Source organism: Panthera tigris, chromosome A2 (genome assembly GCF_018350195.1).
Source record: "Panthera tigris isolate Pti1 chromosome A2, P.tigris_Pti1_mat1.1, whole genome shotgun sequence".
NCBI classification, from domain to species: domain Eukaryota; kingdom Metazoa; phylum Chordata; class Mammalia; order Carnivora; family Felidae; genus Panthera; species Panthera tigris.
In genome coordinates, this window is record NC_056661.1 from 16,530,810 (window position 1) to 16,553,764 (window position 22,955).

Consider the following 22,955-nt stretch of genomic DNA (forward strand, 5'->3'; position numbering starts at 1 on the left):
ATGTAGCCTGTACTTGAGGACAGATTTTGATCCTAGGGACTGAGATTCCACCACATAAAATAATTTCAGAAGTATTAACTGGTAAGTACTCAAAATATAAAATACAATCATTCCAAATGATACCAGTAAAGACCCAAAGAGTCCGATTAGGCCAATGGAGCTACCAAGGAGATTTCTGGATAAGTACCGAGAGGGCACAGAGAAAAAGAGGAAGAATACAACCCAGCTGACCCTTGAACATGTGGATTTGAACTACACAGGGCCACTTATAACAGATTTTCTACAGTATAGTACTGTAAATGTATTTTCCTTATGATTTTCTTAATGTTCTTTTTCTCTAGCTGACTTTAAGAATACAGAATATAAAACATGTAGCATACAAAATATCGGTTCATCAACTGCTTATGTTATTGGTAAGGTAACAGTAGTGAAGTTTTGGGGGAGTTAAAAGTCATATACAGATTTTTGACTGAGGAGAGAGGTTTGGCACTCCTAACCCCTACATAGTACAAAAGTCAAGAGTACTTGATTCATTATTCTGGAACAGCTTAATCTACACAGAACAAAAACCCACACTCAATGGTCAAAGCAGGATTATTATCAGAATAGTATCACAAAATAGAAATGCTTTCATCTCTAGGTATTTGGATATAAGATGGGAAATCTGTGCAACATCAAAGATTTTGTAGAAACAAATCTTACTTCCCCACCTGATTCCAGTTTCAAAGACTGAAATGTGGTTGAACCCAAAAGGCTTTTTAACACTGATGCATCTACACCCAGACAACACTGAATTAAGAGGTCAGTACAAAAAGAGATATTAGCAAAAAAGATGGTAAAATAGTGTTTAAGAAATTTAAAAACGGGGCGCCTAGGTGCCTCAGTCAGTTGAGAGTCCAACTTTGGCTTAGGTCATGATCTCATGGTTCGTGACGTCAGGCTCTGTGCTGACAGCTGGGAGCCTGCAGCCTGCTTCGGATACCGTGTCTCCCTATCTCTCTGCCCCTCCTCCGTTCATTCTCTGTCTCTTTCAAAAATAAACATTTAAAAATTGAAAAAAAAAGAAATTTAAAAGTATAATCTCAGAGGTGAAGTATAAATAATTCTTATAACGTTCAATTTCAACTTTGCTAAAAATAAGCTATAAAACAAAATATATCTAACTGGGGTCTAGTCTATGATCTAGTGTATGATCTGGAAAGTGAATCTGCAATGGCCCTGATGCCCGAAGGAAGCATCCTGAAGAGTGGATACAACAGGCAAGTTATTGTGCATGTAGGGAGTTAATATAAATGTGCTGGTATATCTGATTGAGTAAAAACAGTTTCTGGGAGGCTGAAGAAGACAGTAAACTGATAAACATGTTATCTCCATAGTGATCAGGAGACTAAGCACCCAAATCTACAACAGAAAAATGCTAATATTTTGGAGGCTAAAAATTCTTTTGACTCTCAGTTAAACTTTGTGCATGGAGAATTGGACAAGATCAGAGCTAATAAGTAAGGCTCATCTAAAGGATTTGATGACTGGAGTTTTAAAGCTATAGTCTCCTTAAAATGAAGACTCTGGCTCCAAATGCTGGCTGTGAGGTAACTTCTGACCTGAAATGGCATTATCCAGCTTGAGCACTCCCTCTATTTACCAGATGAGGTAATTTACCAGATGAGAAATTTCCAGACAAATTTCACCTGTTTCTAACATGCAAAGATATATTTAAAGGATAATAATTTATCATCAGGAAGGAATGTGACACATACTGGAAATAACTTCCAAAGGAAATGCCAAAAATATCTGAACAACATCAGCCTTGCTGGACTAAAAACAAAGTCACCCAAGATAGCAGTAATCATTTAGAGGTACAGTGTTTAAAACACAGACTGTCAAAAAGAAAGAAAACGGGGCACCTGGGTGACTCAGTCAGTTGAGGATCTGACTCTTGATTTTGGCTCAGGTCATGATCTCACGGTTCGTGGGATCAACCCCCATGCTGGCTCTGTGCTGTCAAACACGGAGCCTGCTTGGGATTCTCCCTCTTCCTCTCTCTCTCTGCCCCTGGCCTCCACCTCTCAAAATAAATAAGCTTAAAAAAAAAAGAAAAAAGAAAAAAGAAAGAAAGAAAGAAAGAAAGAAAGAAAGAAAGAAAGAAAGAAAGAAAGAAAATAAATGAACATTCTTCAGGGTTCTATTAAATTATCTATCCAAACCAGCTGATAATCACATGGCAATGCCAAAACTAACAACAGTAATAAAAAGGGGAAACTGGTTTGCAATCCCACTGAAGTTAGTATGGAAGATGAACATACTTGTGAGATGTATCTAAATAGCATATGCCTATCAAGTCTCTCTTTTGCTGGGGGGAAATCTGTAGGAGATTGGCTCTCCCCTTCAAGAGACCTGAAATTACATGAAAGCTAATTTCTCAAACATAAATACAGTCTAGAAATAGCTTTAAAATGGGACTTCTAATGGGAATTATAAGAGAAATCTAAGGAGGTCCAAAATGTTATAGAAAACATAATTATTCTGCTCCTACTTCTAGAGGGGAAAAAAAAAAATCACTATTACTTTATATCTGAGTCACTTCACTTTATAATGTGAAAATTATAGTCTTAGGACTCAATTTTTTGAGATGTGATTTAGTATAACTTTGTAAGAATAGGTCACTTAGTAATGTCACAAAACCACTACAAATCAGGTGGCCTTAGTTGAAGTTGAGTTTTTACATTTGATAAGCAATTGTGGCAAAAAATGAAAGTCACCTTCTGATAACATATCTGCTCCAAATGTGAAAGATACTGCATATGTGTACACATACACACACACACAAATTTATATCACACCACATCACATACTACTTCACTGTCAAAGTTATCATATCTTGCAAATTCTTAGTAGCCCGTGATGGTATGGTCAATACTACACTTGAACACCACAGACCTCAAGGTCTCCTTTTACTGGAGGTTAGATGGTTAGACCAGATATCGGATAGATGACTTTGACTAGGAGCATTTCACACTCCACAAATGTCAATACTCTGTCGACATCATTAAGGTAACTATAATTAAACCTTCAAGGTAAATGGTGCTTTAATTCTGTCATTATTAATATCCATTATCTCATGCAAACCTCAACCATGCTGAGGCATTCTGCTCATTTCATAGATAAGAAAACTAAAACTGAAGTGGCACCTGGGTGGCTCAGTCAATCGAGCATCTGACTTCAGCTCAGGTCATGATCTCATGGTTCGTGAGTTTGAGCCCCACATTGGGCTCTCTGCTGCCAGTGCAGGGCCCACCTCGGATCTTCTGTCCCCCTCTCTCTCTGCCCCTCCCTCGCTCACGCTCTCTCTCAAAAATGAACATTAAAAAAAAAAAAAACTTTAACTGAAGAATATAAGCTAAGCACCTATCCCCAAGACACATTAAATGATGGACAGGGACTCAAAACACATAAACAATAACAAAATGCTCTACATTTCTCATAACCTAAAGCCCAACATCATCTCTGATAACTAATCTCACAGAGAAGTAAAGGACAATCTGGACTATCTGAGTCCATTCATCTGCCACCTAATACACACAAAATAGATTAGGGAGCCAACAAATGACTCCTTGGTAGGAACAAAATGGAAAACTGTAAGCAAGCAAAATTGTGATGCTTCAGTCTTAAGGCTATGACTAAAACTTACAGAAAATCTTTTGCTCCATGGGATAGAAAAAATAGATTACTTTTTATAAGAATGGCCAAATGACCAGTGAAATCTCTCCTGGAGAGTCTTCAATAAATATCTTCCACTGCTATTGCTTAGGCTCTGAAACCTAGGTTAAGAACATACTTCAGGAATAGAAATGGGAGAGAAGTAGACCATGTTTCTTATATCTGATACACATTCTCAGGGAAAAAACTCAAAATAAATGGCTTGGTCCAAGAAAGAATGTGGCAAGACAGCAGAAGTTAGAACCTAAGAAATTTGTTTAAGATACTTAAAACACACACACACACACACACACACACACACACACACACACACACACACAAAGTAATTTGGAAAAATGGTTAAGAATCATGTTAAGTAGAAACCCATGGGAAAAAGTTTCAAGTCTTCAAAATTACAAATACATAAAATATAGATATAAGCATGTGGCTCAGGAGATCATACAAAATGAATGTAGTTAGTACACTTAAGATTTTAGGAATTCAAGCTGGATACTTTGCCATGGCCTTACAAACTAAATTTTTATGCAGCTTCATCACAAAAATACTAACAGAAGTAACTGATCAGTACTAGGTAATGTGTGCAGGAAGCATCCCTGACAATCTCTCTCATCCACGATAATTCACCTTTAAGGAGCGATATGGAGTGATGTGAGGGACATCAGAATGTGGTGAGGATGATGCTTTATATATATTTTTTGTTTAAGCTTAAAATGTATTGCTGGGTTCTATAGAAAAGAAGCTTGATTAAAAAACATAAAAATACACCTTGAAATACAAATTCAGTATAATCAGCTTTTAAATTTAACATTATATTTACTACCATAGTAAATATCCTTAGGTTCACTCTGGCAAACTTCATGACAATAAAATGTAGGGGATATAAAATAATACACAAGCTGGGTCTAAGAAAAGGGCAAGCCATCTCCTGACTCAATTACCATGACCAGAGGGTTTTCCGTTTGTGAGCATATAAAACAATAAACTGTATATTATTCACTGTCTATAAGCAAAAAGGAGAGGAGTAACCCATAAGTCTCTCCCTGACTACTTGACTTTGCGGGAAGTCAGCTGGAATGTGGTAAGCAGCCCTATTAAGAAGTCCATGTGATGGTAAGAAACCGAGGCCAGTTAACAACCACGTGAGTGAGCTTGAAAGTCAATCTTCCAGGGGCGCCTGGGTGGCTCAGTCGGTTAAGCGTCTGACTTCAGCTCAGGTCACGATCTCGCGGTCCGTGAGTTCGAGCCCCGCGTCGGGCTCTGGGCTGATGGCTCAGAGCCTGGAGCCTGCTTCCGATTCTGTGTCTCCCTCTCTCTCTGCCCCTCCCCCGTTCATTCTCTGTCTCTCTCTGTCTCAAAAATAAATAAACGTTAAAAAAAAAAAATTTAAAAAAAAAAAAAAAAAAAAGAAAGTCAATCTTCCTTCCTCTTCCTAACCTTCGATGACTACAACCTTGGTTAACAGCCAGGCTGTATGTAATTTAATGAAAGACTCTGAGCCTGAACCACCCAGCCAGTCAAGCTGCTTCTGAATTCCTGCCCTACAAAAACTAAGAAATAATAATTACTAGTTGTCTCAAGCTGCTAAGTTTCGGAGTAACTTGTCACACAACAATAAGTAACTAATATATACACAATTCATCAATATATAAAAGTGAGCAATGGCAGGTTTCCCCTTCACATCAGATTTAATATCCTATAAACAGACTGTAAGACAAGAGAGGTTCCAAAATTAATTACCTGCACAATTGGTGGAGTTGTCTGTGAATAGGGTGATGTCACACCATAGACAGCTGGACAAGTCTGTCCTTGATAATATATGGTTGCTTGAGACTGTGCAGGAGAATACTGCTGGGGGACACTGACAGACTGTTGATTTGAATCCCAAACACCATAATTCTGTCCCTGAACTGGGCCTGGGGCTGGCACTGGCAAGACGGTGACGCTGGAGTCTTGGTGTACCACACCATCACTTTGGGCCACATACTGTGAACTTGAAACTTCCACAGGGGCTGCCACATGTGGCACCACTGGTACAGGTGGAGGGGCAGCAAGGGGTTCTGTAGAATGTCCCACCAAGGGCTGAGAATGATCATAAGGAGCAGGAGAACACACGGGGTCCATGCTAGGTGTGGGGAGGAGCACCTTTCCAGCATTAGGGTTGCTGGGATCCACATAGGCCTGCATAGGATAACCTGGTGGGTAGCCAGCAAAGGGGTGATGAGGGGCATTGTAGCCCAGAGAGTCATAGGGCAGTGGAGATGTCATTCCCAGGTTCTGCATCTGCTGCTGTTGTTTCTGAGCCTCCCGCTGAGCCACCTCTTGCTCAAACAACTTCCGGCGCTCCTCTGTAGAAAGTTTATTGCGGTCTTTAATTCGAACTTTCTTCTTAGAAGTTGGTGTATCATATCTAGAAAGAAAATAGTAAGAGCATCACAAACTTTTTCCCCTAAATCAAGGGCATAATCAAAGCACTAATAAATGTTATGTCCCTCAATACTCAACCATTAACCACACCAACTCCAATTTGGCATTGGTTAAAAATCAGTCAAAATTACTTAAGGAATCTTGCAGATAGTAGAGAATCCCAAAGAATCATTTAGATGAAAATAGTAACTTTAATTTTATTCTCAGGTTCTAGAACATCAAATTAAAGATACACATAATATTCTAAACAGATTCTTCTTTACAGTTGGGGACACTTCTAGATCTACAAATTCGTTCATTAAAACAAAGTACACCAGTAAGAGCTATAGAATTTGATGTACGTCTGACCACATACATTTATGATAAATATCAACAAAGGATAGTTGAATGAAAGACGATAATGCACACATAAAAATATGGGGAGCTCTATTCACATACTCTTCTCTATGCAGGATCAAGGATAATGTCTTACTGCTGAGCTTAATGCCCTGGGATGGTTCTGACAAGGCCCACTGGAAACCATCAGCTCTAACATTCAAAAGAAAAAAACTGAGGGCTTAAAAGATTCTGCTGCCAAGGTTTATGGAGTGAATCAAACTTATGAGAAAGTGCTCTTGGCAAAAATTAAAAACTGACAACTAACTTCAAGAGGTTTCACTGCACAGAAACATCTAAGAACATCTCCATGGACAAGGGCATAACATTCATCCAAACAACAAAAAAACAAATGGTCTAAAACCTCCATACTGACAATTTCCTTTAAAATGTTAATGGTACAGTAGTATCCTTAGTTGTTGGGCAGAAACAAATGCAAATTAGTCTACAGAACAAAGCACCTTAAGCCCAGGCCTCAGTGAATTCCCACAGATCAAATTCTAAGGAACATGTTGAGTTCAGTAGAAAATAAAATCATTATTTTATATAATTACAAAATTATACACGTATATATATAAACAAACGAGAGGACAAGACCCACAAAAACTACTAGTACTGGAATGATCCAATACAAACTGAAGAGACATTTAGTATGTTTAATGAATATCAAAGAGGCAATCAAAAATATCACTAAGGAATGGGAACATAAAAAACTATCAGGTAGATTTGAAAAAGAACTCCATGAAACATCTAGAAACGAAACAGAGTGGAAATTAAAACTCAATTATCATATGAAATTGAGCATGCACATACCTGACAATCTGACAAGTCTGGTCATTTACCCAAGAGACACTATTGCACATGTACATCAAAATTAGATAATAGCACTATACATAACTGAAGAAGCTTTACAACAAAATGTTACACAAAGCAGTGAAAATGAATAAACTGACACATGCAATTATGGGTAAATCTTAGCAATACACTATCAGGTGAAAACAAAGTACCCCCAAATTAAATGCAGAATGGCAGCCTTTTCATAAAGTTAAAAACTAACATTATTTAAAAACATGTATTAGACAACATAAAACTGTATTTTAAAAAAGGAAAGCCAGGGTATAATGAACACAGGATGCAAGATGATATCATCTCAAGCAGTAAAGGCAAGGGACAGTATAGGAAGAAATGGCTTAGCCAGATTTATACAGTGGTTAAGATCACAGCACAAAAGCATTATAATATATGGAGAAGAAGTCTATGCACAGAAATGTGTCATGAACCAAGAAATAATCCAACATTCAATCCAATGTCCCTAAGATCCATGCCATGGTATGGTTAAGTAAGAGATCAGATCTGAAGAGAATTAGTAATGTGGAAGATGATCTTCAAATTCAAAAAGTTAAATTAATTTCAACCAGATAAAATAAAAAGAAACCCTAAACAGAGGGTAGTGATACTGCAGAACACCAAACACAAAGAGGACTCATAAAAGCAGACCAAGAGAAAAGCCAGATTACTTAAAGAACAACAATTAGACCAATAAAGTTTCATTAACAACAAGGGAAGTTAGAAGACTGAAGAATAACAGTTTCAAAGTGTCGAGAAAAACTTGTTAACTAAGCAAAACTTCCTTTTAAAAATGAGAGTCAATGTTCACATAAAGATTCATACATATACAACTCTTGTAATATTCTTTTTTTTTTTTTTTAACGTTTATTTATTATTGAGACACAGACACAGAACATGAGCAGGGGAGGAGCAGAGAGCGGCGGGAGACACAGAATCTGAAGCAGGCTTCAGGCTCTGAGCGGACAGCACAGAGCCTGACATGGGGCTTGAACTCACGAACTGTGAGATCATGACCTGAGCCGAAGTCAGACGCTTAACAGACTAGGCCACCCAGGCACCCCCTAGTCTGGTAATATTCTTAACAGCCATCTGGAAACAATCTAAATGCCTATCAACTAATGAATTTGTAAACAAGCTATGTTGTACTTATCCAATAGATTACCCACTCATCAATAAAAGGAACTACTGAGACCTAACAACATGAATGGATTTCAAATGCAATCTGCTAAGTGAAAGACAGACTCAAATATTATCTAGACTATGATACTATATACATCACATTCTGGAAAAGACAAAAACAGAGCATCAGAAAGCAGAGCAATGGCTGCCAGCAACTAGGAGTAGGTAAAGGGGACTGACTCCAAAGAGCTCAAGAAAATTTTCTGAGATAACAGAAGTGTCTATACCATGACTGTAGTGGTGGTTACTTAACTGCATGCGTTTGACAAAACACTTTGAATTATACACTTAAAACTGAATATTTCTGTAAGTAATTTTTATCTACTGATTAAATAAAACTGATTTTTAAAACTGAGGGTGAGCAATGAAAACCAAAAAGATTTTTCAGACATATTTGAAACACAGTATGAACAAAAACTCATCAAGGAAATCTTTTGTTGTTGTTGTTGTTTGAGTGAGAAAGAGCCAGAAAGAGTGAGAAAGAGCACAAGCTGAGGAAGAGCAGAGGGAGAGGAGACACGGAATCTCAAGTAGGCTCAGTGCCCAGTGCAGAGCCCAACACGAGGCTCAATCTCAACTCAAATCAAGAGTCGGACGCTTAACCAACTGAGCCACCCAGGGTCCCCTAAAGGAAATCTTTTTTTTTTTTTAGGAAATCTTTTAAAGGAAGGTCTAAGGAAAAAGAAAGGAGAACAAAAAAACCCTAATTAATGTAAACAAACTATTTTAAATAAATCAATTTGTGTACATATAAAAAAATTAACAATAACTGACAGGGAAGGAGGAGGAACAAGAAATTATAATATTGGACAATAATGGCATATAAATTGGGAAGGCTGAATGATCAGAGTTAAAGTATCCTAAAGTACTTGTGTTGTTTAGGATATGGATTAAATTTAGATTTTATTAAAGTAAAACGAGTTAAATACCACAAAGAATTAAAATATCAATCAGCTATAAACTATGTATCAGCCACAGAAAAGTTAAAAGGAAAAAGGAAATAAAAAATTTCAGTTAAATCCTATCAATAGGAAGATAGCATACTTCTATTAATATCAAACAAAACAGACTATACAGCCAGTCTCAATAAAATTCTAAGAACTGGTAAAATACAAACCAATGAATGGAAATTAAATTTGAAACTTAACAAAAGAAGGGGGTGCCTGGTGGCTCAGTCAGTTAAGCATCTGACTTTGGCTCAGATTATGATCTCGTGGTTCATGGGTTCAAGCTCTGCATCGAGCTCTGCGTTGACAGTTCAGAGTCCAGAGACTGCTTCGGGTTCTGTGTCTCCCTCTCTCTCTTCCCCTCCCCCACTTGTTTTCGCTCTCTCTCAAAATAAATAAAAACTAAAAAAAAAAAAAAAAAAATTTTAAGCAGGCTGTAAAGCCTGATAGTATTTAGAACTAAATTATGACAAACTATACTATCACAAGAGTAGTTCAATGGTATTTATGAAGAAATTAAAATCCTCAAACACTTTCATTTGAAGACAAAAAATGCTGAAAATTAAGGAGCTAAGAATCCCAATTACTCCAATTAAAAAAAATATATATATGTGTATATATATATATATATATCCTATCTGTATGTCCAAAAGAGTGGAATAAAACATGAATAGCAATCAATTACCAAAATAAAAAATGCTGTTATTCTGTGATTTGTATCGGATGTGTTGTTAGTAAAATAACAAGAACAAAGCAAAAGGATTAGAAAGGAAAAAACCCAAATTCATAGGATATGGACTGTTGGCAAAGACCCAAAAAAAGGGCAAAAACCCCAACACTTTGAAATATCATTGAGAGTTTTGTATGGTTGCCAGCATGAGATCAATATACAAAAGTCAACTGCGGTATTGAAACACAAGCAACAAACTGAAAATGTAACAAAAAAGGCAAGGTTTTCAGAAATGAATATACCAAGATACGTTAAGTCTTTCTAGAGAAAATGTAAACAGGAGATTAATGAAGAACTTAATCTTTATTTAAAGTATTAAAGAAGACGTAATTACACAGAAAATATCTGAATACTCAATTTGAATATAGGAATAGGACTCCTTAAAACTGTAAAGATGTCAAGTCTTCTCAGAATCATCTTTTGGGTGATCGGTGGAGGGAATCTGACAAGCAGATCTGAAGGAGAACAAGTCTGAGAAAAGACATGACATCCCAGAAGATCAAGGAGGGACCTGTCCTACTTGCTATCAAGACTTAAATATGAGCTACAGACACATTATGAGCCCCAAACCAGATCCTCCCACATATGAGAACTTGTTGGAGAGAGCGTGCTGCAGATCAAGGAGAAAGGATGGGCTTTCAAGTAAATGGTACAGAGACTGGGTATTCACTTAGAAAAAAAAAGAAACCATAAACCTACCTCACAACATACACAAAAATTAATTCCCAATAAATTAAGGACAAGAAAGAAAGAAAAGAGTATCATTGCCTCAAGAGTAGGGAAGAAATTTTTTTTTTTTAGTTAAAAAAATTTTTATGTTTATTTATTCATTTTGAGAGAGAGAGAGAGAGAGAGAGAGAGACAGGCAGACAGACAGAGTGTGAGCGCAAGCAGGGGAGGGGCAGAGAGAGAGAATCCCAAGCAGGCTCTGTGCTGTCAGTGCAGAGCCCAACGTGGGGCTTGATCCCACAAACCATGAGATCATGACCTGAGCCGAATCCAGAGTCGGATGGTTAACTGACTAAGCCACCCAGGTGCCCCAGAAAGAATTTCTTGACAGCCATCTGTTGTTTTGTTTTGTTTTGTTTGTTTATTCATTTATTTATTTTTGAGACCTAGAGAAATAGAGCATGAGCGGGGCAGGGGCAGAGAGAGACGGAGACAGAATCTGAAGCAGGCTCTAGGTTCTGAGCTGTCAGCATAGAGGCCGACGTGGGGCTTGAACCCACCAACCGTGAGATCATGACCTGAGCTGAATCCAGAGGCAGATGCTTAACTGACTGAGCCACCCAGGTGCCCCAGAAAGAATTTCTTAAAACACAGTAAAAGCACTGACCATGATGGAAACATACAATATGTGTGATATATTCAATTATACCATAATTAATAAATTCTGTATATCAAAAGACACAAAAGAGTCAAAACGCAAGCCACAAACTGAGAAAAACATATTTGCAAAAATTATCACCCAAGCAGAATTATATTTAGAGTATAAAGAATCTTTAAAAAAAAAAATTTCTAAAACTCAAAAAGGTAAATGAACAGCACATATGAAAAGACACTTCACAGAAGAAACAGGAATGGCCAATAAATGTATGACAAGATGTTTAATCTACTTAGTAATTAGGGTAATGCAAATGAAAATCATGATGGATTTACTATTATAAACCCTGACAACCCAAAATTAAAATTTTGGCAATTACACTATATGAATGCTATATCTCATTTTTTCAAACAAATAAATTTAATTTAAAAAGAACTTCTCCGGAATAAATGTTTTCTAGTCCCCAGTGACCGATCATGCAGCTTGTTTTTCTACAAGCATGAGGAAGATAGCCTCTGACACAGAGATCAACCAGCATTTTGACTGGTAAGGCACAAGATTCACTAAAAAAAAGTTCTGACTTTCGAAGATTTATCATTACCTCTGAAGAGTTATCTCCCACCCACCTCCACTCCCTTGAAAGAACAAGTCTCTGGCTCCTCAAATAACATTTAAATGTTATCAAGTAGAAACCATTCAAGTACTGAAAATCCACTAGTCTTCACTGTCAAAAGAGACTCTGTCTCAATATTTATCAGTAAAGTTTTATACTCATTTATCAAGAGAATATACTTATTCCAAAACACTTTGGTGCCCCAAATCAGAAGTACTGACTTGGGAACTTTCTAACTGGCTCAGAAAAGAGAGTAACTCACACAGGCCACTTACCTGTCATCTGGCCTTTTTGTTCCCCGCTCATAGGCAGAAGAAGGTGGTGAGAGAGAGCCCCTTCGTTTCCTTTTCTCTTTATTTTGAGTTTGCTTGTCTGGGTCTCTCTCTCTTGACCTGTTAGGAGTCTTTGGGGCAGCTGTTTGATCTCTGAAGCCAACAGCATCCCTTCCTCGTTCAGTTACTAAGGGAAAAGGGTTTTTAAAAATTTACTTGGCAGACTCTACTCCATCATGATAGCACGTCAACTGTAGAACACAATTTCTATCCAACAAATGGATCTATGGATTCCTCCCTCATATGCCCATCCTGAATTTGGATGAGAAACAAGGTGTTGTGTGTGTGTACACTCTACTTCCTGAAAGTCTCTGCCATGAATTCTCTTTTCTACCTTTCCCAAACTCTCAGTCTAAGCCTTCAGCCTTTCTAACAAGTTCTGTGGAACACATGCATGCGAGATGTTCCCGTTACCTTTAACAAGGCAGTCTGCTTGCAGTTCAAAATGTAAAAGCCTTCTACTGTCCCTGTAACTCTGCATATTTACAATTTGTAGAAGAGCAGCCTGGCATGCTAAGCATAAAAACTAAAAGGGAAATAAATGTCTTTTTAATTTAACAAAAAAAAAAAAGAAAAGAAAAACAGATTAGAGAATTTTTTATGAACTACCATTTCAAAATGAAAATATTTCAAACACAAATGATACAGCTGGTAACTCATGAAGTTATCAAAGCCAGAGAGTTACATCTTCAAAAAAAGAATGCCATCTTCCTACTGAAAGATGATACTATTAAACTTTTCCACTCAGCCTCTTTACCTAGAATGGTCTTCCCCAATATCATTGCCACTGTTCCCAAAAGCTGTGCTAAGTGCTACTTTTCACTGACCACACCTCCTAGTATCTCATCTCCCTAAGAAGTCTAAATCCCACCAATGAATATTTCAATATAAATTAACTGGTATTATATGCCACTGCTTTGTGTATGTTAGCACTGCTACTTGATTAATCAGATTGCTCTTGTCCTGTGGAAATAATTTCTTATAAAATATCTCTCAGAGCACAACGCAGATTCTCAATAAACATTAACTGTTTTTTCTTCTCACCTCAGAAAAACATGCTATCACTTGTTTTCTTCCCTGGCATCACGGTTAGGTTTACATATGCCATTCTTGCAGTTCTCCTTTTAGTGGGCCAAAAACTCCATTTGTTTGCAAAACAGTTACTAATCAATGGCCACGTATGAGCATTTGTCAGTGAGAGGCTCATAGAGCTCATCTACACCACACACTGGTAGAAAACACTACACAATTAAAACAATTGTTCCAGCTCACAAGGTATTAGCACCACATTCTTCTGGGACGTACTACTGCCTAGTTTCACCTGGATCTGCCCACGACTACTCTATTTCCTTCTTACAACAGGTTCCATGTACTGATGTTAACTTCCTTAAAATGTGACTATTTCTGCACTATATCCTGGTAAAATAAGAAAAGGAATCATACTAACAGTTCATATTCTGACTCTGCATCTTGGAATATGTGAGGCAGATGTCATTCCATTTATTCAGGCTGATGTTTTCATATTATAAAACGAAAGTAAAGCTAGGCTACATATTTCCCAAAATATTTTACAGTTCTTAGGAATTTTACAAGTTCTAAGCTTTTTAATTTGCCATTGAGGGTTGACATAGAAGCTAGGCTTGAATTGTAAGTATTTCTTATAAAAGACTGAGACTGGTTGGGGCTGGGGCACATATGTGAAGGAGAAACTGAAGGTGGCACACAAAAGGCTGCTTCCTGAAAAGATTACAGTCTTCCATTATAGATGCCTCTCAAAGGCCATCGCTCTCAGAGGGCACCCCAGAGTAGATATTTGCAAAATATTGGGGGGAAAACCCCACAGATATTTAAGCTTTGCCCATCCTGCTATTGATTTCAGCTCAGTGAGCCCAGAGAAGCTAGCCTCTGATGATCAAGCTTACAGTGGTGCCACTGGTTTTGCCAACCAGCACTACTCAACCCTGCCTTCTTTCTTATGGGAGGAATTCTTTCCAGCCCTAACTAGGATGTTTGGCTATGAAGAGACTAAACCAATCGAGTTAAAAATATTCAAGACAAAAACAAAACCCCAACAACGGTACAAAGTACACCTCACAGGGCATTAACCTATATGATTATTTAACCATTAAGTTTTAAGACTATAAAAAGCTCTTCATGCCAAAAATAAAGAAAAAGAAAAAAAACAAACAAAAAAAGAAACAAAAACACCAAAAATATGATCACACTGGCTCCTTCACTCTACATTGGGTCAATACTGGAGGGCTCAAGAGATCAACAACAGCCACCATAAGATCCATTGCTTTCATCTTTAAAGAAGTATGCTGGAAACACAACTAAGTAGTAAAACCCAGAAACCAGACTACCATGGCCTCCCTGTTACCTTTTCTGGAATGATTCTTTTTTTTTTTTTTCGAGATTTTATTTTTAATTAATCTCAAAACCCAACATGGGGCTCGTACCCACAACCCCGAGATCAAGAGTCATGTGTTCCACCGACTGAACCAGCCAGGTGTCCCTGTAAATGACTCTTAACCTTTTGAGGGATCACTGAGCCCCTGAGAACCTGATGAAAGTTTTGAATTTTCCCTAGAAAAATGAACGTAAATAAAGGATTCTGCATATAAACACCTACAGGTAAAGACTTATACAGACATTTAGGAGTACAGGTTTAACAATGCCTGTTCTAGAGGGACAAATAAATGAAAGAAAAGCTACTAAAAGCAGTGACTTCAAGGAAAGCAACACCAAAGGTAGTGTAAAGGGACATCTCTTTTGGCAAAAATTCACTAAGAAAGAATAAAAAGGCAAGTTCACAAACTTTTACACCAAATACTTCATTTACCTAATTACATACTGTTGGGTTTCAAAAACAAAATAGCTAAAATTCTTATCATTTACCTCTGCATATTTCCAAAAGAGTATTTGTAAAGCCATATACACAGAGTACCTCTGAATACCTACTTGTGTTCTCCTTTTCAGTTTGACTTTTCTTTGGAATTCGATAAACCTCCTGCAATTACAAAAAAAAAAAAAAAAAAAAAAAAAAAACCAAAAGAAGAGTTATTAGTATGGAGTGGAAGTGGTGATTGCTTTGAAGCTGATTGACTTCACGTGGCAAGAAAGAACTAGGAAGGAACAGACTGGTATTTAATTATTCTCCAAAATCTGACTTACATCTAGCTTTAAGAATAGATCCTGGTCCCTCAGAAATAAGTAATAACTTATATAAACTCATGTACATACACACATACACACACATTTATTATGTATATGTATGTTTTGTTTTTTAAACACCTACCAGGCTTGTCTGATCTCATCAGCCAAGTGGCAGACTAAGTAACTTGGACATTACATTTCTGGCAGGAATATACTTCCTGATAATCTTCATTTCTGCAAAGCTTCTGCATATAAAATGAAGTCATCTAAAGTTCCTTTATCGAGAGTATTCATAAGAACAATTCTAACCTCTCACTTGCCATCCCTACTTAAGGGAAAAAAGGTTAGTAATTACTCAGCTATATAAAAACACCTCTGAAAAAACTTATGTCTAAAGACAATGCCCATTATTCATATTCTTATATAAATGCAAAACCAACTTGGCTAATGGCCAAATGTAATATCTACTTACGTATTGTTATTTTTAAAAAAGGAAAGGTAAATATTAGATCATTGTCATTCTTGAAACAGCATCAATGCTGTACCAAAATTGTTCTCTACAAATGTAAACTGTTTTTCAGCCCTGAATACCTTTTCTTGCTGTATGAATCTAAGGCCTAGAACATGTCCTGTTCCCTGACAATCCCTCACTTTCTAGTCCATCAAGTACTTCTTGGCAAGGCACAACATTCCCTTATTCAGTCACCTTGGTTAAGTGGGCAAATGGCAAATCTACACATCCTCAATCGTTTATCACATGATACCTCCACTTTATAGTAACCTCATAATATTGACCATACCTATACGAGCTGGTAATTCCATTTTTTTAAGCAACTGTACTCCAAAAAAATCAAAGAACTTCTCCTTCCACGTAATTGTCAGTTCTAGCAATTATTTGTGGAAAACGAGAAATAACCCACATGCTATACAACTGAAGAAGGGTCAAGATTTAATATTCAGGTGTGATTAAAAATGACAAATATGAACCACACAGATAAAGAGCAATCTATATGAATGTAGATTTTTTAGAAATAATTATTCAACACCCCATGCGTGCTGACAAATTATTTAATAAAGATGTCCTAATTAGATGTGCACTTATCCTGTGTGCCAGGTATCACACTAGGCATTTCAAACACATTACTTTGAGCTTCAAAACAACTCTATTAATTAAATACTATCATCTCCATTTTTAAGGTTATGATGCTTTCAGATAGACTGACTCCAGAGCAATTTAATCTCCTGTACTACACAGGAAATGGTGAACGGTGGCATTATTTGGGAAGGAGTACTACTTTAGGGACACACACATAAATGCAGGTGGCATTCTCTATTCCCCCAGTCCCTTTCCTGTGTAGGACTTCCACTGGAACTCTGGCTACACAATTAGACTGCTCCATGAAACTTTTATAGAAATACCGTCCCAACAAATTAAATCTAAAATTCCAGGCACTGGACCCAAGTATCTGTATTTTTTAAAATTAATTTGTTTTGGGGGCAGGGGGAGGGAGGGAGAGCGCGCACGTGCACACGAGTCGGGGAGGGATAGGGAGAGAATCCCAAGCAGGGTCTGCGCTTGACAGTGCAGAGCCTGACATGGGGTTCAATCCCACGAACGATGAGGTCATGACTTGAGCCGAAATCAAGAGTCTGACGCCCAACCAACCGAGCAACCCAGGGGTGCCTACGCTTTTTAAAGCTCTCTAGATGATTCTGATGCCTACAGAATGTTGAGAACCACTGAACTACTAGCTTCTCTTAGCAGCCTTCACACACTCTCCTCACAAGGGAGAATTTGAGAGAAAGAACTGTATATGCCTGTCCTCAGCTCAAAGCCACCTGGGGGTGGCTCCTCTGAGGGATGCTTGGAGCTGTCGAGCTGTCAGTGTCCAGCTATAATGGTGAATCAGGAATAAACACAGGAAGGACAAAGCTGACACTCTTAGCTCTGTCGACTCCTCTGTCCACCTCTCAGAGGGGTTATCAAACTTGGGAAAAAGTAAGAATGCCACTCATCACCACCTACCCACACTATAAGGAAAAACACATGTTCTATTCATTTTTAAAGGCTTCAAAATGACTGTTGCATTAGGTCCTCTGTAAATTTAGGTACTCCAAAAAGATAACATGTTCATTCACAAAGGGTGCTTAGAACAGACACAGAGATACATAAGTCTGTGTCAACTAAGGATTACAAAATTTTTACCTATATAGTTTCTTTTGCCTAAGGTCTTGGGCATTACAAGTATTCATTACAAACATTTATCATAATTTATTACACAGACTTCAAGTTGGGACCTATTCTATGGTGGCAGTTAAGGTACCAAAGAAAATGTTTCTCAAAAATATATTCCTAACTTCATTCAAAAGTTTAGAGCAACTACTAAAGTAGAAAATATATTCCAGTGTTCACAAAATGGAAGATTATTACTGACTCATGACCAAAAGCTATTGACTTTTACTGTGTGCCTCAAACTATGGGGAGTAAATTCCATTAACATGCACCCAAGCACTTGGGAGCTACTAACTGGATCCTCGTCTTCATATAGTTAAAGCTGTATGTATATAAAATTAAACTGGAAACTCAGGTTGTCTATTTTGAGGCCCTGAATTTTTCCAAAGCCCCACAATAATGTAAACTGAGAAGGAAGCAGTCATGTGAAGATTACTATACTATTTCTTAAAATCATTCTGTCTTAAGAATAAATAGCAATAATGGTAGCTTATGTGATATGGAATTCGAGAATAATGTCCTATCTGCAGGCCACAGAATCCACCGAAGAAAATGTTTGAGTTGGCTTCATTCACACTAACCCTCCATGTAAACTTACTTTGGTCTGCTAAAAATTCTACTCAAAAGACTAGCATGTTATGAAAGAACACTAAACCATGAGTCAGGAGACCTGGGTTCAGGGACTAACCCTGCCTTCAGAAGGGCCTAAAAGAATCTAGTTCCCCACTCCACCTGATATTCTTTACCTATCATCCCGCTTTACTTCTTTGGTGTCTACGTTGCTGCTCCTAACACATACACATCACACTCAAAGCTGTAATTCTTAAGGGCCAACACTATCTTACTCTTTGCTCTATCTCTAGTACCGGGAAAATGTCTGACACAAAGGCAACACTCAATTGCTTGTTGAATGGACCAATAAGTGAAATTCTACTAGTAATGTGCAGAAATCAACCACACAGTGCTAAAGAAATTCAAAGTATTGCACAGCTTTTTTTTTTTTTTTTTTAATCACTAAATCTATACCACCATTCTCTTTCATCCCTGGTAAGAATGCTACTTACAGGCCTATATAACCATAGACTAGACATTGCATATTTCCAGGGTCAGACTAATAAGTACGCCTCTACAACATTTTGAACTCTTTTCAATGCTTAGAACAGCTTACCCTTAGTCTATCAATCATTCCTCTTCCATCAAAGGCTCTAAATCAATCTCCAGAAATTGTTTGATAAACACTGAATCACTAATAAATTCACGCACAAGCAGTGCATCCAACATCCCTTATAAAAGCCTGTAAATGTGTGTGGAGTTGTTTTTAATTTATAGACAAAGACAGCACAAGTTCTTTGATGGCTATTTGTGGAATTCTGGTTTGCTCATTTATACAGCAAGTATTTATGTGTTAAAAGCACATATTAACAGTCTCCTATGTTTAAAGGACACTGGAGATACCCAGTAGCAGCCACCAAGGAATTCACAGGCTAACAATCATGGCTGACAATTCTTACTGTGTGCCACGTCCTTTAATTGCATTCTCATATACTTTTACACTGCTATTAGAAGTATCTTTATTATATCTACAGTACATACTCGGGTTAAATAACTATACTAGGGTCATACATGCCACAGTGAGCTCTATACTGGACCCAGGATCTAAGCCTAGATTTGTCTCTGTCCAAAGCATACACTTTTAACCACCACCACTACTACCTCATAGGCACTCGAGGAAAATAGAAAGGAAACATATACTATCTTATACTAAAACTGGCCTTAGGAGAGAGGACTGGAAAAAGTATCCTGAAGGAAATAAACATCCGAATTGTCTTAAAGGATGACAAGGAGTTGTACATAGAAAGAAAGAGGCAGAAAACAAAAACATGGAGACAGAACACATGTGTTTATTCCAGTTCCATCCTGAAGTCCTATACAATGACAGTGGAAGAACAAAAAAAAAAAAAAAAAAAAAAAAAAAAAGTGTATATATGCCCATCTGTGTTATCTTTTCTAAGAAAGGAGTACTGAATGTACATGCATTCTTAAATATCTTATTGTATTCCATGTACTGTATTCTCTTTCATGTGCTTTCGTCTGATGCTTCATAAAGAAAAAAAAAATACTCTATCAATGAAATAAGATGCTATTAAAAAAAGACAGCAAGATAAGAACAAATAAGAACTGTGATGGAAAAAAGAGCTGAATGTCACCCAGAAAGCAGACCAAAAAGTCAAGAAAGAAAGTGGAAAACCAAAAAAAATTAGAGGATAAGCGCTAGATGACCTACATCTAACACAGACATGCCAGAAAGCATGAGAGAGAAGACTGAGGGAAGTAGGAAAAAAAATACCAACAAAACAAAACAAAACAAAAAACCTAACACACACACACACACAAAGTTTTTAGAATTTAAAGACATGAGTCACCAGATGGAAGAAATGAGAGCACCTACTACAACAAAGGAATCGAAATGGCATCAGACTTCAATAGACAGCAACACTGTAAGCTAGAAAGTGATACAATGTCTTGAACATTTTAAAGAAAAATTTATTTTCAAATGATAATTATGATTTGCCTAACAAGCAAGAATAAAATAGAGGCATTTTTCAGATCGACAAGGTCTCAAAATTTTTCTACCAGAAGAGAATGTTGAAAACCAAGACTATGGAGGGTCTAAGATTCTCAATTCTGTGTCAAACACTTATTAATTAGCTACACTGTAAATAGTACCACACAAGATACTTTAAAACAAAAGAAAGCAAAAACAACTAACAGTTCCTGAGAGAGTGATGGGAAAACGCTGAAAAGTAATGTAAATGAATTACTTAGCACTTAGAATATGATACAGGCATATATTAACATATATTTGCATATAATTCAACAAGTGGGCATTTAATATAGGTCAAGTATCCAAGCTCTACTTTTGTGCAAATAACCAGAAGTAGTGGCTGCTTAAAATAACACCTGCAAAAGATGTAAAGATGTCATTCAAGGGGTGCCTGCGGGACTCAGTCCGTTGAGCATCCGACTTCGGCTCAGGTCATGATCTCACGGTTTTTGTGTTCGAGCCCAACGCAGGGCTCGAACTCACAAGCCGTGAGATCATGACCTGAGCCGAAGTCGGACGCTCAACCGACTGAGCCACCCAGGCGCCCCAAAAATGATGATGCTTTTAATAAAAATGTACCTCAGAGAATGATAAATCAGCGTGTAAGAGAAGATTATGAGCTTGTATCTAAAAGGCAAGTGGAGGAGTCAAAAGCAAGCTGAAAATATATATCTGAAATTTAGGAAACAGGCTAAGGAAAGAGATCCACGATTTGGGAACATCTTAGGAGATCGTAACTTATATTGTGGTACTTAGGAGACTGCCAAGAGAGAAAGTACATAGAGAAAAATAGGCTAACTAGAAGAAAATAAAACTTAAAGGTGGAAGGACTTTATACTTAGTCATGCAGTATGTTTTCTATTTTTTGATAAACATTTGCCAGCCATTCCACTTCCGGGTATATATCCAAAGGGAATGAAAACAGGATCTCAGAGAGCTGCAGTCCCACGTTCACTACAGCATCATTCACACTAGCCACGATATGGAAACAACCTAAGTGTCCATCAACAGATGGAGAAGATACAGTGTACATGTACATGATGCAGTATTATTCAGTCATGAGAAAAAAGGACATCTTGCCATTTATGACAACATGGATGATCCCTGAGGATATTATGCTAAGTAAAAAAGTGAGGACGTAGAGAAATTAGAGAAATTAAAAACCTTACACACTGCAGGTAAAGGTAAAGGTAAAAACCTTATTACATTGCATTGTAAACGGTACAGCTATTGGGGAAAAGAGTCTGGCAGTTCCTCAGAAGTTAAATATAGAAGAGTTACTATGACTCACAAGTTCTACTCATAGGTATATACCCAAGAGACATGAAAACCAGTTTCACACAAAATGTGTACATAAATATTCACAGTAACTGTATTCGTAACAGTCAAAAAGTAGAAACAACACAAATGTCCATACAAATGAGTAACAAAATTGGGTATATCCACACAAGGGAATAATACTATTCAGCTATAAAATGGAATTAAGTACTGATACGTGCTACAACATGGATGAATCCTGGAAACATTATGCTAGGTAAAGATCAGATAGAAAAAGCTATACTGTATGATTCCATTTATCCTTATTCACAGATTATGCAAATTCACAAACCCACTAAAATTTATTTGCAATCTCCAAAACAGTAAGCTAGAGAAAACTTCTCCAATTCTTCCCCCCAAAAGATGAGTCAACCACTGATATTTTTTGGTATACTTTTTCCAAATAATGGACTGATTAAGACGATGCCACACTTTTTGCCCAAGTCTCTCAGAATCCTTTCATTACTCTTTCTAAAAATGCTTCCAGTACACTACTACTCTTGTATACTATTTCTTCAGTATCATTTTCACTGACTTTATGAAATCAAGGCATTTTTATTTTGTAATAGATCTGTACTGTATTTGTACTACATTGCCCAATTTTTAGAACAGTGAGACTTTGGCTAAGAAACACAACAACCCTAGACAAAGACAGATGCTAATGTTAACAGAGAAGGGATGTTTGGATGACAATCTTTTAGTGTTCAGTTCATCAATTAATGTTTTGTGTCACAATGTTTGTTTTCTAAGCAATTTTAAAACCGTGAAAATTAAGATACTAAGAACACCATACACACACACACACACACACACACACACACACACACGCATGTGGATTTATGTATTTAATTACACAAGAGATAAGTTTTTTTAAGTATTTATTTTGGGGAGAGCACAAGTGGGGCAGGGGCAGAGAGAGGGGGACAGAGCACCCAAAGTGGGCTCTGTGCTGACAGCAGAGAGCCCGATGTGGGGCTTGAACTCACAAACCATGAGATCATGACCTGAGACAAAGAGTGTCCCAAGAGATAAGCTTTTCCACGTAACTGAATGTATTTGAAAAGGATTTCAAAATATCCCACCATATTCCCAGGATTTTCGGGCATCTATGAAGTTTTAGTGTCAAAAGAAAATATGCCAAATATTTATCTGAT

At 37.3% G+C, this 22,955-nt stretch overlaps 1 protein-coding gene across 5 annotated transcripts in view; it reads right to left on the minus strand.

Annotated features, from left to right (window-relative positions):
- The window catches only part of SETD2 (SET domain containing 2, histone lysine methyltransferase), a 123,271-nt gene that overhangs the window by 25,646 nt on the left and 74,670 nt on the right, over nucleotides 1-22,955 (minus strand). For 2 of the 5 annotated variants that reach the window (XM_042978793.1, XM_042978794.1), the window contains exons 13-15: nucleotides 15,452-15,500; nucleotides 12,434-12,617; nucleotides 5,455-6,124 (exon numbers count right to left, since the gene is read on the minus strand). In XM_042978793.1, coding sequence (XP_042834727.1) covers nucleotides 5,455-6,124; nucleotides 12,434-12,617; nucleotides 15,452-15,500 — 903 coding nt within the window. Of the gene's footprint in view, nucleotides 1-5,454; nucleotides 6,125-12,433; nucleotides 12,618-15,451; nucleotides 15,501-22,955 lie in introns of those variants that run through there. The other 3 variants (XR_006214767.1, XR_006214768.1, XR_006214766.1) reach the window with 3 other exon arrangements.